Here is a 14,796-nt window from a genome sequence, read left to right as displayed (position 1 = left end):
GGACACCAGATGGTCCTTAAGCTTCTGGACCTGGAAGAATCCACCACCCTCAGCTCCTATGAGGAGGGGCAGGAAGATGGGCAAGGCCGTGCCAGAGTCTGGGTGTGAAATGGTCAGGGTCCGTCGGACTGAGGGACTGGGCTGGGCGAAGTGGAAGGTGATCGCAGATGCTATTTCATGACTGACTGTAGATCTTGAAAGACAGGGAGAAGTCAAAGGTGGTTCCATAGCTGGGAGACTGTGGAAATCCTCATATGCCAACAGAAATGGGACCAGGTGATTGGAAGAATTCTGGAAAAACCGTACTGAGCTGCTGGTGCTTCTGGGAGAATTAGGAAAGGTACCCGAGCCTGGTTAACACAGAGTATGTGTGAGTGTGTCGGTGATGTTGGTGCTGTATGAGTAGATAAATCCTTCAGAGGACAGACCCCCAAGGGAGCCCTTCAAGTTTGGGAACAGAAAAGAAAGGGTGAGCCAGGGAGGGAGACAGAGATGAGACACATTCCTGGAACTTTGCAGAGGAGACACTTCCATGGCATCCAGTGGGTAGGGAATGGATCTGCCAGCATTTCTTATAGAATTTGTTTTTGTTAAAACTATGAGTGCACCCTGACCAGTGTGGCTCCATTGGTTGGATGTAGCCCTGCAAGGCATAAGGTCACTGGTTCGGACCTCAGTCAGGGCATGTGCCTGGGTTGCAGGCTTGGCCCCCGGTCAGGGTGGGTACGAGAGGCAACCAGTCTGTGTTTCCCTCTGACATCAGTGTTTCTCTCCTTCCCTTGTAAAACAAAAACAAACTAACAGAAACAAAAGGAAACACAACAATACTTAGGTTTCACTCCTGAAGATTCTGACTGAGGAGGTCAAGGTAAAAACTGGGGATTTATATATTTAAATGAAAACTTTAAAACTTTTGCAAGGAATGATAGGAAACTATCTTTATGCCATCATGATGGTGAAGGATTTTTTAAGTCAGAAAAACAAAGATCATTCAAGGAAAAGACTGAAAATATCTACATTAGAATTTTAAATTTTCTACATGATAAGACATCAGGAAAACAGCTTAAAAAAGAAAAAACACTCTCTGGAAGAAGACATCTATAATTTTTTAACTGAAAAAGCGTTGACATTCAGAATATATGAATTATTCCTGCAAATCAATTAAGAGAAGACCAACAACCTACAAAAAGGGGCAAAGGATTTGGGATAGGCAAATCACAGAAACGGTAGCTCAGATGGTTGGTTGATAAGCCCAGGAAAAGAGGTTCAAACTATTGAGCTATTAGAGGAATGCAAATTACACCCACAACTCCGCGAGACACCATTTATATCCTTTAGACTGACAAAAACCAATTCCTGACAATCCCAAGTGTTGGCTAGGATATGGAGCAAATAGAACTCACATGCTGCTGAAGGGAGAGTAAGCTGCTATACTGTGAGTCCTCGCTTAACATCATCGATAGGTTCTTGGAGCTGCAGTGAGACAACACGTAGCAAACCAGGTGTGCAACAGGCTAACTGATAGAAACAAGAGTCAGGTTCCTCCAGCACCTCATCAACGTCGTAACAAAACGACATTAGCTGAGCACCTGCTGTACTCACTTTGGAAAGCAAATTTGGCATCATGTAGGAAAATAAAGGTCCGCACATCACGATCCACCAGTCGCCCTCCTGGGCGTGGGTCTAGGGAAGTGGTTGCCCGTGGGTTCGGGGAGACGTGCAGGAGGGTGTTCATTTCAGCACTGTTTAAAAATTGGAAACAACCAAGACGCCCAACAACGGGGGAGGGAGGACCACCCGGGTGTCGGCACGGCCGGGCGCGGCCGTGTAAGTGAACGCAGTGAAGCTGCAGGTGCGTCCACACACACCAATCTCAGAAACAAATGGTTAGCCAAAGGAGCTAGTCCCAGGAAGATGTGCCTGATAGGGTATTCTTTTGTGTAAAATTTTACGACATTCCAAATAATGCCGTTTATTTTTCTTAAGATTTTATTCATCTTTAGACAGAAGGGAAGGGTAGGAGACAGACAAGGAGAGAAACATTAGTGTGTGGTGGCCTCTTATGAGCCCCACTCACTGGGGACCTGGCCTGCAACTCAGGTTTGTGCCCTGAGTGGGAATCGAACTGGCAACTGCTTGGTTTGCAGGCATGCACTCAACCCACTGGGCCACACCATCTAAGGCATGTATATTGTTTTGAATAAGTATACAGTCAGTACAAGTATAAAAATGTAAGCAGGAAGTATAAACTAAATTATTTGGTAGTTTCAGGGGAGGGGAGAGGTACACAGGAGTTTCAAGTCTGTCTATAATGTCCCTTAAGTTACTCTTTTTCTGCCTTGAACTATTTCATAATAAAACAAATAGAGAAGAAATTCAGGTGATCCCACTATAAGCTGGGTCAGAACCGAGGTCTAGATCCCCATGTGCATGTGAATCCTTGGGGGGAGTCTTGTTAAAGTGCTGACTCTGTTTCGGTGGCTCTCGGTGGGGCCCGAGAGCCTACGTTTCTAAGGAGCTCAGGTTCCAGGCCCACACTCAGCAGCAAGGGTCAGAGTGACCTTGACGTTCTCTAGGATTCTTGCTGCCAGGGGGACAGTTCGGCAACACCCACTCTGGGTAACGTGCTTCCTTCAGAGTCTGGGTGCAGTTGGAGGCAGAACATGCGAATGAATCTCAGCGGGGAAATTCTGGGGACCTCGGGGGAGAGGCTCCGGAAGGATTTCCCCGAAGAAGTAAAACGCACAGGTGGTGGGAGATACGCGGCAGCATATGTTGTCTGCTGATTTTTTCCCCTTAAACAAATTTCTGCTTAACCGTCTGTGGCCATGCATGTATAAGGCTCCTGTGGGCAGTGCTTCCCCTACCAGATCATACTCAGAGCTGGAAACCCCTCAGGGCTTGACCTCACAGGAGGGGAGAAGCCAAGTTCACTGAAGAGGGGGCAGGGAGGAGCAGATGCGCAGACGCTACACTTTGCAGGAGTCGGTTTGTAGATCGGGGTTCCCAGGTTTCTGCACGGTGGTCCTTGAGCAGAGAGAGAGTAACAAAGCTCCCGGGTGTCTGCCCTGGGCCCCGCCCCCGGAAGGCTGCGTGCACCACTTATGAAGGGGGCGAAAAGAGGCCGGTTGACGATTTACCGGGTTGCTCCACACAGGTGTGCTTCGCTTGCACAGTATTTTCCCCCAGGGAGTCCTGCTCACTCTACATTGTCCTGCCACACTGTGCGTGCCAGCAGTGGGGACCACACTCCTCAGGTTTAGCGCCTGGTACCCACGGGTGCCCAGTAGCTGTTTGTTGGATGAGTGAAAGGGCTTTGGCTCAGAGGCAGTTTGTTAAATGAAACTGTTTACTTTGAGAGAACCATAGATTCATATGCAGTCGTAAGAAATGGGACAGAGAGACCCGCTGTCCCTTCCACCCAGTTTCCTCCAATGGCAAGGTCATCGACTCAGCCCGCTGGTGTGAGACGTTCCCTTTTACGTCCATGTTGTCACACTTGTGAGTTCATTCATCCACCACCACAGACAAGACCCAGTCCTACCCCCACCCCCGCCTCCCCGCTCCCTCGATAATTCGGTCGTTTCAGGAAGGTCGTGTAGCTGGGGTCATACAGGACGCAAGCTTTTAGGATTGGCCTCTTCCACTCAGCGCACTTCCCTGGAGATTTGCCCTAGTGGCTGCGTGTATCAGTGGTTTCTCGGAATTGCTGAGTTATACTCTGTGGTGTGCTGCCCCGCAATCTAACTGTTCTCCCTTTGATGGACACCGGGCCTTTTCCAGTGTGGGGACACTATGAATAACACTGCTGTGGACATTCGTGTCAGGTTTTGGTGACTATACATCTTCATTTCCCTGGGATGCCTGCCTGAGAACACCGTTCCTGGCGCACGAGGCGAGGGCATGTTAACTTTGATAAGAAACCATCCAGTGTCTTCCAGGGAGGCTTAGCTGACCATCTTACATTCCCACCCACGTCCTCGCCAGCAATCACTGTGGTTGCTGTGTTTTTATGGAGAGAGGATTTCCAGGGCGCTGGCAGGGACCATTATCCAAGGAACCTTGCAGTGAGTCACTGCGAGACTTACTGAACAGTAGTGAGACCAGGCAGGTTCCTGGGACACGTGCCACAGTCAGAAAACCAGGCAGGTTCCTGGGACACATCCCGTGGTCAGAAACCTAGTGGACACACAAATACAGTGAGAGGACCACGTTCCAGAGTGTCTGAGAAAGGAGGATTAGAAAGGGAAAGATGACCAAGTGATGGCGAAAGTCACATCACATGACCCTGAGGTTTGTCAGACTGTCTAACGGCAGAGGGGGCAGGGGTGGTGGGAGGGGTAGCAGGTGGGAGCCCACCTGCGTTCAAGCAGAGCCAGAGGGAGCAGAGGTACCAGTTACGTGTGACTCACCCACTCAACAGACACCTGTGGGGCGGCCCGCTCAGAGGCAGGCCCTCTGCAGGACTCACGGGGCCTGGTGGTGACAGGAGAGGCAAGGTCCCCGCAGGGTACCCAGCCCTCGTTTGGTGGCCGCTGCGTGGCAGGTGTTGCCCTCAGCACCTTGTGATAGCTTCCAGTCCTCCCATGGAGACAGGCGCTCCTTCCCACCCTCGTGACAGAGGAGGAAACAGGCCCAATGAGGAGAGGTAACTGCCTGGGCTCACAGAGCTGGTGCCCCTGAAACCCAGACTGGGGCACGACTGACCGTGTCGTGGCCGCGGAGCTCGTACGGGGTGGTGAGGCCCAGATCCCGGTGTGGGAACTGGTGGCACCGCAGCCCCAGGGAGCCCCCAGGGCAGCCCGGGTGGGGGTCTGGAGCAGGCGGCAGGGCCTCTGAGCGCCTGAGACCCTCCCTCTCTGAGAAGCTTCCTGCTCACTTCCCAGCCTCTCAAATCTGGTGTCCTAAATCTCCTCTAAAGGGGTCAGAGAACCTCCCGTTTCATCCTTAGAAATCACTGGTGTCTCCAGTACAATTGATATCTCTGCTTTTCTGTGTCACCTTCGGAAGGAAAGACAATGAATGGGTCTCCGTTAGGCAATCAGCTGCTCTGCTGCTAGAAGGTTCTGGGCTCCCTCGAAGCCTAAGTCTGCGGTCTGGCACACGTTTTACCTTCTCCATCCCTCACATAGGGGGTCCCTTCCATCTGTTACTATGTGCTTGGCAAGGGGGCTGCCTGATGCTTCTCAGACTCTCCGCTGACCCAGGAAGAGCCCCATTCTTGCTGTTGGCTTTAACTCTCCCGGTAGGACCGGACAGGACTGAGGCCTGGATTGGCGGGGTCTGGCCAGTCCTTAGGGCCAGTCATTAGCCTTAGGGCTAATCTCTGGGTGAGCTGACTAAGGACCAGGATAAAGCTCAGCTTCCTCCTTTTTCCTTATTCAGTTTCCATGACTTTGGCTCTTTGAAGGGGGTTGTCCTGCTTTCCAGGAACCGACCTATATATAATGGCCATTTTCTAGCCTCTACTTGGAGCTGGAAATCTTTGCTTTCATCCTGAGCCCTGTTTGGAGATTTCACTGGAAGGTTCTCAGCTCTGTCTAGACCTGCAGACCTTGGTCCAGCACCCTCATGCCCTAATTTGCTAAAACAGAGGCGTTTATATTTAGAACCTAGATCATGTTGCGTGTGAGGAACTTGAACTCTCTGGTGCGGTTTGGACGTGCCTTGTTCTGGTGAAAACTCTCTCTGTCCTGAGGATTTTCCTGGTGCGGCCAGACTGCTCGGTCAACACTGCGGGAAGGGGAGGCCTGCCGAGCTGTGGTGCTGCCCCGGCCCTGCCCCCGGAGGCCTGTGTGGCTTGGCCCCAGGTCTCCCTTTCTGCTGCAGGGGGCAAAGAAGTCATCTTTTAAAAAACTCTTTTAAATGCCAGTAATCATCCTCCTGGCTGGTGTGGCTCGGTGGATTGAGTGCCGGCCTGCGAACTGAAGGTAGCCAATTCGATTCCCAGTCAGGGCACATGCCTGGGCTGCAGGCCAGGTCCCCAGCAGGGGGCACTTGAGAAGCAACAACTCATTGATGTTTCTCTCCCTCTCTTTTTCCCTCCCTTCTCCTCTCTCTAAAAATAAATAAAACCTAAAAACAAGTTATTTCTCATTCATGTCATAGCCCCATAGGGGCAGTTCTACTTGGGATCTTCTATGGGGTCATTTAGAGCCCAAGGCTCAACCTTGGCTCCTCCCTCTTGGTCCTCAGAGCCCTCCCCATTCAGCCTGCAGCTGAGTGAAGATTCATGGGTAATTGGATGGGCTAGGTCTGGAGGAGGTGCCCGTCACTTTTGCCCACATTTCATTGGCCGGATGCTTGTGGTTGGGGTCCAGAAACAGAGTGATTTCTCAAGCCTACGAGGCCCTTTGTCTCGGGCTCTCTCCATTCTCCACTGTCTTTGCTCGACATCCAGCTCTGGCCTGGGCTCGTCTCTTCCTGGTCAGAAACCCGGTCAGCCGGCCGGAGCCAGTGCACAGCATCCCTCTGACCTGCCCAGGCCCTTGCCTGGAGATGCAGGCCCAGAGGCGCAGGCCCATCTTCCGCATTACTGCGGGTGTGAGTTTGCCACATGGTTTCCTACTTTATAACATAGATCGCCCTCTTTCAGCTGCCAGTTTCCATGTTGGCTGCTGCCTGCCCACTAAGCCCACGCCATGCATTTTAGGTTGTTGCTATGGTGGCACCCACTGCCGGGTACCAACCTCTGCATTAGTTCAGGGCACACAGCGGCTTTCACAGGCAAACCCCAATTCTACGTGCTTTAACTCAGCGTTCATCACTCACTTGCACCATGTCCCAATACAGATGTTCTTGGGTATGAGCTTCTTCTACTCGGTCATTCAGAGACCCGGGTTTTTCCATGATGAAGCTTTGCATTTCTGTGGGTCCTCATGGTCCTCTGCACCTGCTGGCCCTTGAGAAGGAGAGGAAGTGACCCCCAAGGGATGTATCCGACATTGCTTCTGCCCATATTTTCTTGGCCAGCTCGCAGTTATTGGGCCACACTTACTGCAAGAGGGGCCAGGAAACGCAGTCCAGCCACAAGGCCAAGAGGAAAGGAGAACAGGTGTGGCGTGCACCTGGCAGCATCTGCCTCTGGGGCCAGTACTGTCTGGACCGAGGGAATAACGACCAGGGACCTAGCAGCGAGAAAATCAGCAGGCAGCCTGCCTTGGTGCTCAGGAGGGTGCTAACGCGGTAGCTAGTAAGATCCAAGTATGTGCAAATGTCTTCGTTAACGCAACCGACGCTTACTGCGTGTCCACTCTGTGCCAGGCAGTGGGTCAGACTCTGGAGATCTGGAGGAGAACAAAGCTCCTCTCGGAGCTCTGGGGGATCCCCTCTCATCGCACCCTTTGTGCTGGAAGCCGAGGGGCCGGAGGACCTGGGGAGGGAGAAGGAGAGTGGGGAGAGTTTTTAAACATGGCTGCTCTGAGTGCTTCCAGCAGCCCTAGAAACACACCCCATGTGGTCCTGCCTGGCTCCTGCCATCAGCAATGTGCCGGATGACAGGCAGTGATGGGAAGGAGAGGGCGCCGAGAGCAGAGGTTCTGTTCATTTCTGTCCTGGATTTTTCCTAGGACGTTGTTTTCCTTCTCTGAGGCTGCTCCATGATGCAGAGTTGTCTCCGGCTGTGGGCAACGCCAGGGAGCTGGTGCTGTGTCTAGAACTGGACCCCTCCCCAAGTGGTACTTAGGGCACACAGGGCAGGGCCCAGAGCGCAGCATCCTGCTCTTTTTACATCGCTGGCCCTTCCTGTTAGAAGCTGCTTCTGGTGTTGACTGCATAGTGGACCCGGTGAAAACTGAGGAGGTCGCTGAGATCTGTGCACGTAGAGCTTTCAGTGAGCAGCCGTCTGGGCACAGCTCTGCTCCATGCCCAGTCTCTGTCCAAGTGCATGGATGCTCCGCCCTCTGGAGCCCACTCTCTGCGCAGCTGAGGGTGGCCGGGAAGGATCTGGCACCTGCTGTGTAGGGCGGCGGTAACACTCTCCAGCAGGGTTTTCAAAATGAGCCGAGAAGATGGGCACAGAGGACATGTTTAACATGGACCAGAATAGACCATGGAGGGGAATTTTTGCATCTCTTTGGGAGGCTTTTTGGTAGAAAATCATGTCACTAGGAGCAGGAAGGTAATACCTAGGATGCCCTTGCAAGCCGCATTTGTTAATTTGTTGCACATTTTCAGCTAAGGAAGTGAGAACGACAAAAGGTTAAATTTCTCACATCAAATTAATTCAGCCATCTCTGTGCAGTGGTGGAAGCAGAATGCCATTAGGCTCTCTCGTCTCATTTCTCTCATGCTGTCTTTCTCGGAGCCTATCAGATAGGGTCCTGGCAGAGAGTCAGTTCTGTGGATGCAGAGCGTCAGACTCAGTCTCTTTCTGAAACGTGCCGAGAGGGCTGTGATTTAGAGAATGTAGCCTGCCTTGTGAGGAAGGATGAAAAGGTACTCACTGCACCTTTCTTTGCATGTCAGGTCCCAAATGTTTTGGCTGTCTTCAACACGTGATTCCTGTGTAATTTTAGTGTCTGTATTTTATTAGAGTTATTTGCATGACATATTAGAACAAACTTATTAAAACTGCTTGTATTCGCGGATCTCTGGTGGTTTCCTGAGTACCGTTTGGGTTCCTGACTAGCCGATAAGCTATGTGTCTTTTGAGTGTGGAATTATGTATTCGAGATGCAAATGCAGGGGCGATTTTGCCCGAGTTTTAATTGCTTTGCCGCAATAATGCATGTGATTTCTCTAACCTGGTTTAAGTCATTTTTGAGGGGGAGGGGGTGGGGACGTATTAGCTACTACTACATAAAAAGCTAAATATCCTTGGAATTTGGATATTCAGATTTTTTTTTATTTGTTAGCCCTGGTCTTTTTCATATTGTCATAAACTAGAGGGGGGTAGGGCCTACCTGGATTTTGAAGATTTTTTTTTCCCTCTGTGTAAAGTTTTATTTCCCCAATAGAGCATCAAATAATGGTGGCATTTTTATGTGGCATATCTGGGACAAACAGCCTCTCTTAAAGGAAAGATCACTGTAGGCTTTGTCTCTTGCCTCAAGTTTGCTGCAGGGCTCCTCTCTGCTTATACAGAAATGAAATTACAAACCACCAGTAGCCTTGGAAACTTCAATCGATTCCAAATGACTAAATATTTAATTCAGTCGCTGCCGAGACTTCCAGGCATGACTTGGGTGTTTTTCTTTTTCCCTAGGGCTCCCGAGAGAGCCGGCTCTGCAATGGCTGCCGGGGCCGGCGCCTGTGGCCGGGAGGCTCCCCTGCAGTGAGGAGCCGGCCTGCTCCCCTGGCAGCCCCTTTTTGCAAACGGTAGTCGATTTTTGCAGAAGGTTTGTGACCAGATCGCTATGCATAATACTGATGAAGCATTTTTGTTCCAGCTCTGTCTCAGAAGACCTAGGCTGTAGACGTGGGGACTTCAGTAGGAAGCATTATGGATCTGTGGAGCTGGTAAGTGGGCACTGTCTGCTCGCATTTGGGCAGTGGGCACTGGTGCTGCGTGGATTCGGGTGTCGAGGACGCTCGCTGGGCTTCAGAGGCTCTGTTGTGTGTTTACTGCCAGACCAGGTGAGGACGAGGACGGACTGGGTGCAAGCGGACGACTGTCAGAAGACGACAGCAGCCGGTCGTCTCTGTTTGTTTTCATCCTCACATACTTCTCATCTCTGTCTTTCAGTTGGTTAAGAACATGTGGCAGCTTGGTGTTTTTATCTGTTACTGACATAGATAATTCTTTAAGTGGTTTATGAATTAGGAAAGCACTTGCTTTTCCTATTATCTTGTTCCTAAAAGTTTATAAGTCTGGTTTTTGAGATTTAAATGTTACTGAAATACGTATTCTGATTTTTTTGTGTGTGCCTTTGCTCTCTGGATATGTGTTAAGAGTTAGGATATTATGAGTTTTCTTTATTTTCTCATTAAAAGTATATTTGTTGGACTAGATAAATGACTAATAGATAATCAATATGTGGAATGAAAATACCTATGTTTTTTTTAATGAGAGACATTGGGGTTTGAGTTATGATTTTTAAAAACAGTATGTTTTTATTGTACAAGAGACATGATGAAGGCATGTATAATAGCCTCAATTCTTTTTAAAGACAGAATTGTGATTTTTTTCTCCCCAATTGCATGGAAATTTGAACACATTTTCAGGGCCATGTGCTCATTAAATTCTCTTTATTATTATTTAATATTATTTAAAGCATTAAATTTATTATTTGTATTTACCAAAAAAAAAGGGTTGATCGGATCCACTTGCATGGTGCCCAGTTACCCTCCTTCCTATCAGCCGCACTCCTACAGGGCTTCAGTGGCAGGAAAAGGGGTGTCGGTGTGGACCCCCGCGGTGTGCTGCTGGAATTCAAACATGCACCCCAGGGTTGACTGTGTGTCTGCCTGGGGCTGAATATTCTTGAAAATATAAGATTTGGTCCTTGTTCTTAAAGTGCTCGATGTCCTCCAGCAGGGCTGATAAGATACATAAAATATCTAAAGAATGGATTTAGTCACATAAAAGACACGGATCGACTCAACCGGTGCCAGTCCTGTGCCAGACACCATGCCCACTGAGACCGCTGCCTCCCCTGAAGTGCGTGTGCGGAGCTGTGACTCGGGTGGGAGCTGGTGAGCACAGGGGTCCGCAGAAGTAACGCCTGCCTGAGCGTGGTTGGTAGGGTAATAATGTGGGGGTAATAATTTATAGTTTTAATTTGAACGTTTCATTTAAAATGCCATATGGTGTGTGTCAGTGTGATATTGTTATGTTACAGAATTACATGCTTATGATTTTGTCGTAAAAAAGGGGCGCTATTTGTGCTGGCCCCTGTATTGTGAGAGGTATACAACAGGACAAGGCAGGGGTTAAGGAAAGGGAGACAGTGGCCCCTTCTAGGCAGGGACCTTGGGGACGTGGCCTGGAAGGCCTCACGGATCCCGAAGGATTTGGGTTGGTGGCAAAGAAGATAAGACAGAGATGTGGGCCAGCATCATGACTCCCGGCAGTGGTGTGTTCGAAGGGCAGTGAGCGAAGGCTCTGCCTGGCAGAGAGCGAAGGCGGCAGAGCTTGGTCGTTGGAAAGCAAGGAGGCTTCGGAATCCGAAAGGCCTGGGTCCCCGCACCAGCTCCCTCCCTTACTGACTCTGAACTTCTCTGGACCTCAGTGGTGCTTAACACCTCTGCTCCGAATCACTCTTGTTTCCTCGTTTACCAGTGGTGTGATCTTGGACTTCTTCTGGCCTCAGTTTGCTCATCTGTGAAACGGGGTGTTTATCTACCATGTAGAGTTGTTAGAGGATTAATGAGGTAATTAATGCACAGAAGCACAGTCCATGTGAACTAGCTGTGATTCGGTAGCAAAAGTAGAACCCAACTCTCAGGTAAGACTTTGAACCTGACCTAGTAGGTAGTGTGGGGTTCTGGCGAACATTAAGAGGGTGTGGTGGGAGACGCACAGGATGAAAGGCGGACCCCTCATAGGCATGTGGGAGTCATGGAGTGGCAGACCGGCGGGGGGGCTGTTCCGAGAGCAGCGGTTTCAGACTGGAACAGGTGTCAGAAGCACCCAGAGAATTTATTTAAGCAGATGGCTGGACCCCCCTCCCGAGTTTCAGGTTCGGTAGGTCTGGGGTTTACGCAGAATATGTGTTTCTGCCGAGTTCCCAGATGATGTGGCGGCGGCTGTTGTGCCCAGGGCCACACCGAAGAAGCTGCCTTTGGAGAATCTCAGACTAGTCGTGTGTTACCCTGGACGTCCTCCTGGCCATTTGTTCAGGTGTTTACTTGGGGGCCGTGAGCGTGTGTGTGTGTGTGTGTGTGTGTGTGTGCCAGTGATCAACCTAAAACACCACAAAGGAACTTCTGAACACATTTCTAGATTCCATGTATGATTTCACCACCTTGCACGAGTGTGTTCGTCTCCAGCACCTCCATCTGTGTAGCTACAAATGCCATCTCTACATGGCTGTAATCAAATTACACGTCCACTTCGCCCTCCTCTCTTTTCATCAGCTCTGGTTTATAAATGTCCTCTTCTTGCTGTAGGTCTTCATTCAGCGCTGCCATTCTCACTGGCACACGACAGCCCAACATGGTGACAAAGAACTCCCTGTGTCACAGTTTCCCTCCTTTTGTAAAATTAGGTCGTCTCCAGTTTTCCTGTGTTAGAAATGGCACGCAGCGATGTTTGGGATGGTTGAGAAAAATGGCATTAAGCCGAGTCCCATTTTTGCTACCCAAGGGTTTACAGAAGGAGGTGGATCTCTCACTTAGGAACCACAGAGATTTCTAAATTAAAACCCACGTTAGGTGTTCTTATGCTTCTAAGAAGGTGAACTTACTTTTCTTGTTCCTGGCTTTGTGAATATTCTCGGGGACCCAGTAAGTCTTTGGGCATCCTGGAACTCAAACACTGTCAGGGTACCCAGGGTTCTGTACAATTGAAATTCTAGCATGCACTTCCTCTGACCTTGAACAGGTGAGGAGGAAGTCCTGGTGAAGAACTAAGCTTGGCCATTCAGGTCAGTGATGAGGGCCGACTGGGGGCTTCGGCTTACCTCGGTGTAAATTTGGTGAGAGCGTGGACACTTGGCTCCCTGCAGCCTCGTGGGACAGGCTCCCAGGCCCCATTCAGTAACTGTTGATGGCCTGCCACCGAGCGTCAGGCACTGTGCCAGGCACCGAGGGACAGGAGGAAGTTGTTCTCTGAAAGGTCTATCGTCTGGCTTTAGGGACCAACCACCTCAAACTTTCAGTCCCCCAGCTGCTGCCGAACTGGATCCCAGCCATGTTCCCAGCCTTAACCAGGGACCGTCCCACTGCCAGGGACAGAGACCCACCAGGTCCAGCTCCAGGGCAGGGTGATGCTCCGACAGGAAGTGCAGGAGGCAGCTGGACACACGTGACTGTGAAGCCACCAAGCTCTTCTCTGCTTCTCTCTGGCCCCTGTGGTTTCTCAGCTTCACTTTCTGTGTCTGTGTCTGCGTCTGCGTCTGCCGCTTCCGCCTCTCTGCAGACCAGCTTGCCCCATGGCCCGTGTCCCTGGCAGCGCAGCTCTCTTCATGTTTGTTTTTAATTGTGGGAAAGCGTACTGACCTGAGGTTTGCCATGTTTAAGTGCACGTTCCAGGGGCACTAAGCACACTCACAGTGCTGTGTAGCCACGCCTGCCCTCCACCTTCAGAGCAGTTTTCAAACAGAACCTGTCCTCCTGACCCAATAGCTCCGCATTCCCCTCCTCCCCAGCCCCTCGTAACCTCTATTTTATTTTCTGTCTCTGAGCATTTGCCTGTTCTGGGTCTCTCATGTAAGTGGGATTATGTGATATTTGTCGTTTTGTGTCTGGTTTATTACACTTAGCACAGTATCTTCGAGATTCATCCATGTTATAGCATGTATCGGGGTTTCATTGCTTTGGATGGCAGGAGAACGTTCCACTGTGTGTACGTGAGCATTTGGTTTATCTATTTATCTGTTGATGGAGGCTTGGGTTTTTTTACACCTTTTTAGCCATTGTGAGCAGTGTTGCTGTGAACATTGGTGTGTAAGCACGTGCTCAGGTCCCCACAGTCAGCTTTTCGGGTCTGTGAGCAAGGAGAGGATGTGCATTTTACCTTCCCAGTACACAGGGTTCTACCCTCTCCACGCGGCTATCTCCGCCCCCCTTTCTAGTAGACACAGCAATAGGTGTGAAGTGGTACCTCAGAGCTGTTTTGATTTGCCTTTCACTAATGAGCAGCGATGCTGGGCATCCTTCATGAGTATATTGGCCATTTGTGACTCTTCTGTGGAGAAGTGGTATTCAAGTCCTGGGACCATGTTCTACTCGGGGTGTCTGTTTTGTTGTTGTTGAGTTGTAGGAATTCTTCATGTATTCTGGGTATTAATCTCTTATTAGGTAGATGATTTGCAAGTATTTTCTTGTGTTCTGTGTGTTGTCTTTTCACCCTATTGATAGTGTCCTTTGATGCACAAAAGTTTTCAGCTTCCATGAAGTTCAGTCATCTATATTTTTCCCTTGTGGCCTATATTTTTGGCATTACATCCAAGAAGTCATTGCCAAGTCCAGTGTCATTAAGACTTCCCCCAACATTTCCTTCCCAGCAAAGAGCTCTAAAGTTGCAGCTTTTACGCACATGTCTTTGATCCATTCTGAATGAGGTTTGTCTGTGGTCATTGGGTAGGGACCCAGCGCTGTTCTTCTGCATGTGGCTCTCCAGCTGTCCCAGCATCACTGGTAGAAATGACTGTCCTTTGCCCATTGAGTGTTCCTGGCACCTTCGTCGGAAATCCATTGACCTACACGGGGGTGAGTTCCTGGGCTTTCTCTTCTATCTCATTGATCCATGTGTTCATCCTTCAGCCAGACTGATGTTTTAAAATGTTGGTGATACAATATCTTTTCTTCCTTGAAGCCCTTCCTTGGCTGCCCACAGCCCTGCATGTCCAGGCCCTTTACCAGGTCCCACGAGAACCTGCGTGGTCCCCGTCCTACCTTCCTCTCCCACCTTCGCTCCTGCCACTCATGCCTTTCGACATCCAGCCTCGTTTTGGTCTCTAGAACACACTGAGCTCTTCTCGGTCCCGGGAACTTTGCACCTGTGTTTCTTCTCCCTGGACCAGCCTTCCCCAGCAAGTCTGGTGCCTGGTCTCAGTTCAGATGCCACCTCCCCCAAGGGCCCCCACCATGCACCCAGTCTAGAGTAGTCGCCCTCTCTAACTCGGCATCCCGCCGGTTTTCTTTAGAGCCTTTATCACAATCTGTGTTTATCTCATTTGTCTGTATAGTGAC

General features: G+C 50.1%; 1 protein-coding gene across 6 annotated transcripts in view; it reads left to right on the top strand.

Moving 5' to 3' along the window:
• Nucleotides 1–14,796, top strand: part of GARNL3 (GTPase activating Rap/RanGAP domain like 3) — a 116,191-nt gene that overhangs the window by 22,674 nt on the left and 78,721 nt on the right. For all 6 annotated transcript variants that reach the window (XM_037158457.2, XM_037158309.2, XM_053667776.1 and 3 more), the window contains one exon: nucleotides 9,390–9,459. In XM_037158457.2, coding sequence (XP_037014352.2) covers nucleotides 9,390–9,459 — 70 coding nt within the window. The remainder of the gene's footprint in view (nucleotides 1–9,389; nucleotides 9,460–14,796) is intronic.

This window comes from Artibeus jamaicensis, unplaced genomic scaffold, assembly GCF_021234435.1.
Source record: "Artibeus jamaicensis isolate MK-2021 breed Jamaican fruit bat unplaced genomic scaffold, CSHL_Jam_final contig_471, whole genome shotgun sequence".
Lineage (NCBI taxonomy): Eukaryota > Metazoa > Chordata > Mammalia > Chiroptera > Phyllostomidae > Artibeus > Artibeus jamaicensis.
The sequence above is the reverse complement of the archived record's forward strand: the minus strand, read 5'-3'. Positions and strand labels throughout refer to the sequence as shown.